This window comes from Dinoponera quadriceps, unplaced genomic scaffold (assembly GCF_001313825.1).
Source record: "Dinoponera quadriceps isolate SergipeBrazil2010 unplaced genomic scaffold, ASM131382v1 scaffold1062, whole genome shotgun sequence".
NCBI lineage: Eukaryota > Metazoa > Arthropoda > Insecta > Hymenoptera > Formicidae > Dinoponera > Dinoponera quadriceps.
The window spans coordinates 1-8,196 of NW_014555137.1; the positions used below are offsets into that span (position 1 = coordinate 1).

The 8,196-nt window shown below is 30.2% G+C and overlaps 1 protein-coding gene across 1 annotated transcript; it reads left to right on the forward strand.

Annotated features, from left to right (window-relative positions):
* Positions 1-332: 332 nt before the first annotated feature.
* Positions 333-7,924, forward strand: LOC106743044 (the record flags this gene model as incomplete). Its single annotated transcript, XM_014616537.1, has 7 exons — positions 333-465; positions 3,357-3,476; positions 3,672-3,789; positions 5,543-5,580; positions 5,667-5,821; positions 6,549-6,681; positions 7,871-7,924. Coding segments are annotated over 7 exons (751 nt in total), but the record flags the coding sequence as incomplete, so codon positions are not given.
* Positions 7,925-8,196: the final 272 nt, after the last annotated feature.

An 8,196-nucleotide genomic window follows, 5' to 3' on the forward strand; every position in this document is an offset into this window, starting at 1 on the left:
TTAAGTACAGCGCTCGTCTACAATACTTTGACTCCAGATAATGAATGACAGCACGTTAATAAGTTTCATTTTTTCTCAGTTTCGTTTCAATACGGAAAGAAACGCGATATAAAAACAAAGGCATATTCATTTAATCCAATCGCTTTCACTATTCAAACTAACACTTTTCGCGGGCTGAAAACGGAAATATTTTTGTAAGGGATATATATATATATATAGAAGCGAGAATAATGGGGAGTTTTTAAGACCATAATCTTCGTTTAGCGAAAAAGTCACATTGTGTTGAAGGCTTGTATCATTTTGCTATTGCTAATTCTATCATCATTTTGTAGGTACGAGATGCGGTGGTACGTAGCTCCCTTACAAATGCAGAAGATGATACTTTTCATGCTGCAAAGAGGCAGTAAGCCCTATTATTTGCGTATCAGTAATCTCTTTGTGGGATCTTTGGAAGGTTTCGCATCGGTAAGAAAAGATTACGCGCAGTGTCGCCGGAAGATAGTGAAAGAAGTCTTTTATTTCAAAATGCTATTCGTATTAAAGACATAATTCTAGCATCAATGGAATTTCTTATTAATAACTAAAAATTTTGTTGCTAATAGCTATAAAGACCATGAAAGTAATATCACGACTATTCGTTATCCTTCATAGAAATTTAATATTGAGAATTACTAAAAAAATTTGCGATGATTTTTTCGATCCTGTAACGACCACTTATTTTTTTCATTCGTGGTCAGGATTGCTTTCCCTTAATGATTGAAAAAGAATTTCTGATAAGGACTATGACGTCTTGAGGAATTATGTTTATAACACATACTTATATCAGTCAATAACCATTATAGTGGCATAATACTGGCAAATGTTAGGAACATTACAAAACTATCGATATGTAACGAAATATATAATACATATAGCTAAAACAGTTACATGATTACTTTCGGATTTTAATTACAGATTATAGTGAATTTTAGTGCAATCGATAAGTTACTTTAAAAAACACAAGTTTTAAGACAATTCATATCAATTATAAAAAAAATGTTTCTTGGTTATTGAAATTCTTAATTACTTTTGCAAATATGCAGATGTTACATTCAGAATACATTTATAATATTTAATTAATTAACAAAACATCGCACACAAGTTAACAACACAAAAACAACCTGAAAAATATGAAAAATGATAATACCACACGATATAAGAAATATTATGAAATCACAAATTAGAATATTAATCATTATCACTAAATATTAATCATTAATATGAGACATTACCAAATTAATTTAACGTATTACTAACTATGTAATTTAAATATTCAAAATTACTAGTCACTAATATTAGAAATAATTTAAAAGATATAAAACATATTGCGCAGCAATAAATTAAGTAATTTACCAGTATTAAATTTCTATACGAATTAAAAGTCACCCAAAACATCCTGATTGCTCATTATATTGGTGCGTGTACGACTTATTTTATGATAAAAAAATATCATCTTCATGTTGGAATTATTAATCTGAAAATTTTTATTAAAATTTTGGAATTAACAGCCTCCTGAATTGTAAGAAAGAAATCGTTAAGAAAACACGTTTCTTTGCAGCTAATGAGCGCCACGATATCTTACTTCACCGTTATTTATTCAACACGACAATAGTAGAGATATTTAGCATCAATGTAGTCTCCCAGCAACGTACCTAAATAGAAATTTTGCTAAAAGAATTAAATATACGGTATTTTCCATTTCTATTCCTAGCTATCAAATACAACCGAGATGATCGTGGATTGTTTACTTATTTCATTCTAAGTAATTGCAACGCCAACCAAAAAATATCATAATATGCAGCGAATTATTTTATTTAAATGTTTTAAAAAGATGCAGGTAGATACATCCTCTGAAGACTTACTGCTCTTCCAAGAGGTGATATCAACATCAAGATCCAAGCAAGACGAATAGAGATTAGAGATGAAACGTAACGTATGACGGCTCGCGTGAGAATGAAACATATCCAACTACATAGAACGTAAATACGCTTGCGCAGACTTTGCGGGACAAGATATTCCGTGAAAGTCCGTATATCATAGCAAGGAAATATCTGGAGAAATATTTTCCTCTGGGAAATTGAACGCTTAATCGTAGATATAGTATCAAAAACATTCGCGAAATAAAAGCATTGCGTTCTCACGGCGTAATTTCGCGGTCATATTGCGTTATTGAAAAAATTGGCTACATTGTACTAAAATGTACGCTCAATTAGAGGTAAGTTATAAGATAATCATCCTACGAATAGAAGAGGTGGGGCAAGCGAACCTTCCTAGATGTACTCGGCATCAAACAGGTCCCGATGTTGGCGAAGGGATGATTTGCACGCAGTATGTTCAAACGTATCTCAGTCTAAATCGTATTCTCCTGCTCACACTTGGTTTGTGGCCCTTTCAGCAATCGAAACTTGTCCCATTGCAGTTCGGTGTGCTTTTTGGTATTCTGATAACTTTTATTCTATCTCAGGTATGTTGGTTGTTTTGGACAAATGTTATTACACGTTAATTTATTTTGCAGTCAAATTCATAGAAACTTTTATTTGAATTTACATTAAAGTAATAACATTCCTAATTTCTCGATCCTTCTTCTTAGATAAAAAGTTTCTATCCCGGGGAAAAGTTTAGAATTAATTATACAAGGATTTTAACCTGATCTAATCACATATTTAAAGGGATAAAATTGATTTGAATGTATTTAATTAAATCGCACATAATTATATCATATGAACAAATAATAAAATAACAAAAATATTAAAATGAAAATCACAATACAATAAAAAAAATATCATTAACTATATTAAATATATACTTATATGGAATTATAAATATCTTTATAAAATTACGTATAAATAGTAATATCAATATATCTTAGATATAATTATATATAATTTGATACAATCCCTTATATTTAGATATCAGCTTTCTTCCCGCGTTGCCAACATTTATATAAAATATAAAATAGGAAAAAAAATTTATTACACACGCACGCACACACGCTTGCACTTATACATAAGATTTATACGATATAATTTGTTACATGTACAGATTGGCGTGCTTTTAACTTCAAAATGCACGGTGGANTACTTATATGGAATTATAAATATCTTTATAAAATTACGTATAAATAGTAATATCAATATATCTTAGATATAATTATATATAATTTGATACAATCCCTTATATTTAGATATCAGCTTTCTTCCCGCGTTGCCAACATTTATATAAAATATAAAATAGGAAAAAAAATTTATTACACACGCACGCACACACGCTTGCACTTATACATAAGATTTATACGATATAATTTGTTACATGTACAGATTGGCGTGCTTTTAACTTCAAAATGCACGGTGGACCTAGTTCTCAAAATTCTTTTTACTTCATTTCTCTTAACTACATGCGTGATATATTATGCTTCGTTTTACGTCAACAGTGAAGAAGTGAGTTAATGACTGTTAAATCCTTTGTATTCGAAAAGACAAATAATTTTTAAAGCTTTTATATTTTATAAATGTTTTTCTTTTTCAAACGCATTGTGAACAACAATTTGTTTAAAAAAAGTCAAAAGCTCAAACATAAGTGCTAAAAATTAAGATATGGAATAACAGATTTAAGAATTAAGATTAAAACAACAGGTGAAATCTCTGATCGAACAAATTCAGCGTAACAATGACGAATTAAAAGACGAGAACGAAATTGCTATCATGGATGAATACGGAAGCAAGACAAAATGTTATACTGTTATATTGACAGGTGAGGTAACAAGTTATCGTTTCCTTAAGACGTGATTCATACGTTAGATCTAAACTCAACAAGTGTATTATTAACAATTTAAAACTAAATAAGGTCAAGTTTTATTTCTCATATTTATTTACAAATCTTATAAAGCGTCTGTAATATATCTACCGAATTTGTTGGCAAAGCGTTCCGCATCATTTTTCCTTTCTTTACAGTTTTTATAGCATGTAGTATATCCGTTGCTTTTCTGTTACAATTTGGGCAACGTATTTTCGGCATAATTCTGTCCTCAAACAAGACTCGACCGATTAACATGCTACAGTTTATGAGTGAATACTGTGCTGATAAAGAGAAATATTTCTACTTAATTCTGCTGCACGCAAACGCGGCCGTTTTTATATCATGCTTTACGTGTGTCAGCACCGGGGCAATGCTGTTATCATATGGTCAATATATCTGTGGAATGTTTAGAATTGCAAGGTAAAATACGAACTATGCATTTGTGAACATATATGAGGACAATACACAGAGAAAAAGGTTTCTTTAGATTTGGTATTTCTATTTAATTAACTAAAAAATATTTCATAGAAGCAGCATACACTTATACGAAATATTATTTTTTGGATAGAAATTTTATTGTCTCATTTAAGAAGAATTATTATTTTGCAGAAAAACGCTATTACTTGGAATGTCTTTTAACAAAATAAGATATTATTTGGTTATAAATAATATGTAAAATAAAATAAATAATTTCTTTCTAAGAAAATTTTATTACTTTTTAACAAAGTTGTTATTTAAGATTAATTTAGATATTTGTGAAAATGTCTAACAATCGTATTTATTATTCGCAACATTTACTTCTTTGGAGCACGCCAATGATGAAATTTATTTGGATGCAATAAAATTTATTAAACTTGAAGAAATCTCTTCTCTGTGTAGTTTTAATGAAGAGTGTTCGCGAGAATTTCTGTACGGGAATTTGTACGCGTTCAAAAATGTTGCAGAAAAATATATAAAAATATGCTATACATATTAACATATATACCTCACGGGAAAGATAAATTAATTGAATGGTATGGCATATTATTATTAAATTTGACCGATAGTCGACCGTCAACGAAGTAGTTTGTATAGCCAATTTTGCGACATGTAACACCGGACGATGCTGTTAATATACGATTAAAATATTCGCCAAATATTTATGATTCAGCTGATTAATAAACATGGCATTTGGGAGGAAAATTTTTAATGGCCGCCATTTACAAAAATCCGGCGGCCGTTTAAAATTTTATACTGATAAAAATATTGGAGAAGAGTATAATATATATGCTATATATGCGGACTTATATTGCATACGTTGCAATTTAGTTCGAATATTTTACACAAAACTTTACTTCCACGATTTAATCAAAGCTAACTAGTGCCCCTACTAAAAAGCAACAGTATACCTTATAATTGCGTTAATTCAAGATATCATAATCGAAATCGTTTCTCAAATTGTTTACAGCTATCGCATCCGGCACGCAATGAAGTCGAATGTGATGCGACCATCTAATTCGCGGAACAAAAACACGCCTTACGAAGGATTAATTTACGCAGTAGATATTCATCGCAAAACTTTACAGTTGGTATTAACCCAATTATACGCTAGGACGAGTATAATAAGAGGGAGAGAAACAGAAAGAAAGAGAGACGTAAGCTTTTACCTTTTGAAGGTTTGCCGAATCTCTAATGTCCATATTCTCGTTATGGTTCTTCTTACTGATAGGCGTTGGTGTAATCGCTACGAGTCTTAATCTACTGCGAGTGAGTGTTGTTTAATAAAAAAATACATACCTTCGCGTGTAAATGCTAAAAAATATTCTAACCCAAAAATATGCGGTGTCTTTCAGATTTTTTTGATATTGTCATCCATTAGTCGAACATTTGACATTGAAGGACTCATCATACAAATTACAATCTTATCTTATCAGTACATGTACATGTTCATGGTTAACAATGTCGCGCAACAAGTCACAGATCACAATGATCATGTGTTCGCCAGCGTGTAAGAGGCTTCTACTTGACTTTTACTCGCAAATTCGTGCGCGGACTATTCAAACGTTGATATTAGCAGACCATACAAAAATATTTCACCGTTTTTATTCCTCATATGACCTGTAGTTTACACGTTTCTAACTTGTTCTATCATTTTTGTATTCGTGCCTTGTTATCTCAGACATGCGCGATCTGTTAAGTGAAAGAATATAAGTGAATATAAATACACGCGGATATATATGAATTTTTGAACCGGGCTCCGAAAAACCCACATAAATGATTGACTTATATAGGAACTGACTGAATAATAATTTAACATGAACTTTTCTAATTGGTGGTCCAGCGGAAAACTCCAGTCACCGGTCAATTTAAGTGGATGTGCGTTAATGGGACCCACTTATATTTTTTAGGACAGCGCTCGTCTACAATACTTTGACTCCAGATAATGAATGACGTCACGTTAATATGTTTCTTTTTTTCACAGTTTTGTTTCAATCCGGAAAGAAACACTATATAAAAACGAAGGCATATTCATTTAGTACAATATCTTTCACTATTCAAACCAACAGTTTTCGAGGGCTGAAAACGGAAATATTTTTGTAAAGGATATATATATATATATAGAAGCGAGAATAATGCGGAGTTTTTAATACCATAATCTTCGTTTAGCGAAAAAGTTACATTGTGTTGAAGGCTTGTATCATTCTGTTATTGTTAATTCTATCATCATTTTGTAGGTACGAGATGCGGTGGTACGTAGCTCCCTTACAAATGCAGAAGATGGTACTTTTCATGCTGCAAAGGGGCAGTAAGCCTTATTATTTGCGTCTCGGTAGTCTCTTTGTGGGATCTTTGGAAGGTTTTACATCGGTAAGAAAAGATTACGCGCAGAGTCGCCGGAAGATAGTGAAAGAAGTCCTTTATTTCAAAATGCTATTCGTATTAAAGACATAATTGAAGACATTAAAGACGTATTAAATACATAATTGATATTAAAGACAAAATTCTAGCATCAATGGAATTTCTTATTAATAACTAAAAATTTTGTTGCTAATAGCTATAAAGACCATGAAAGTAATATCACGACTATTCGTTATCCTTCATAGAATTTAATACTGAGAATTACTAAAAAAATTTTTAATGATTTTTTCGATCCTGTAACGACCACTAATTTTTTTCATACCTGGTCAGGATTGCTTTATCTTAATGATAGAACAAGAATATCTAATAAGAACTATGACATCTTGAGGAATTATGTTTATAATACATACATATATCATTCAATAAACTTTATGTGGCATAATACTGGCAAATGTTAGGAACATCACAAATGCTATCGACATGCAACAAAATATGTAATATATATTGCTAAAACTGTTACGTGATTAGTTTTGGATTTTAATTACAAATTATGGTGAAATTTAATATAATCGATAAGTTACTTTAAAAAACACAAGTTTTAAGACAATTCATATAAATCTTAAAAAAATTTTTAATTATTTTTTTAGTTATGGAAATTTTTAATTATTTTTGCAAAAATGGAGGTGTTGCATCTAGAATATATTTATAATATTTAATTAATAAACTAATCATCACAGACAAGTTCACAATATATCCTGAAAAATACGGAAAATGTTAATATCATACAATATAAGATATATTATAGAATCACAAACTAATATTTTAATCATTATCACTAAATGTTAATCATTAATATAAGACATTACCATTAAAATTAATTTAACTTATTACAAACTTTGTAATTTAAATATTCAGAATTACTAGTCACTAATATTAGAAATAATTGAAAAAATATAAAACATATTGCGCAGCAATAAATTAATTAATTTACAAGTATTAAATTTCTATAAAAAGTTTTAAAAGTCACCGAAACATTCTGTTTGCTTGTTATATGTGTCCGTGTACGACTTATTTTATGATAAAAAAATATCATCTTTATGTTGGAATTATTAATCTGAAAATTTTTATTAAAATTTTGGAATTAACAGCCTCGTGAATTGTAAAAGGGAAATCATTAAGGAAACACGTTTCTTTGCAGCTAATGAGCGCCACGATATCTTACTTCACCGTTATTTATTCAACACGACAATAGTAGAGATATCTAGTATCAATGTAGTCTCCCAGCAACGTACCTAAATAAAAATTTTGCTAAAAGAATTAAATATCCGCTTTTTTCCATTTCTATTCCTAGCTATCAAATACAACCGAGATGACCGTGGTTTGTTTACTTATTTCATTCTAAGTAATTGCTACGACAACCAAAAAATATCATGATATGCAGCGAATTATTTTATTTAAATGTTTTAAAAAGATGCAGGTAGATACATCCTCTGAAGACTTACTGCTGTTGCAAGAGGTGATATC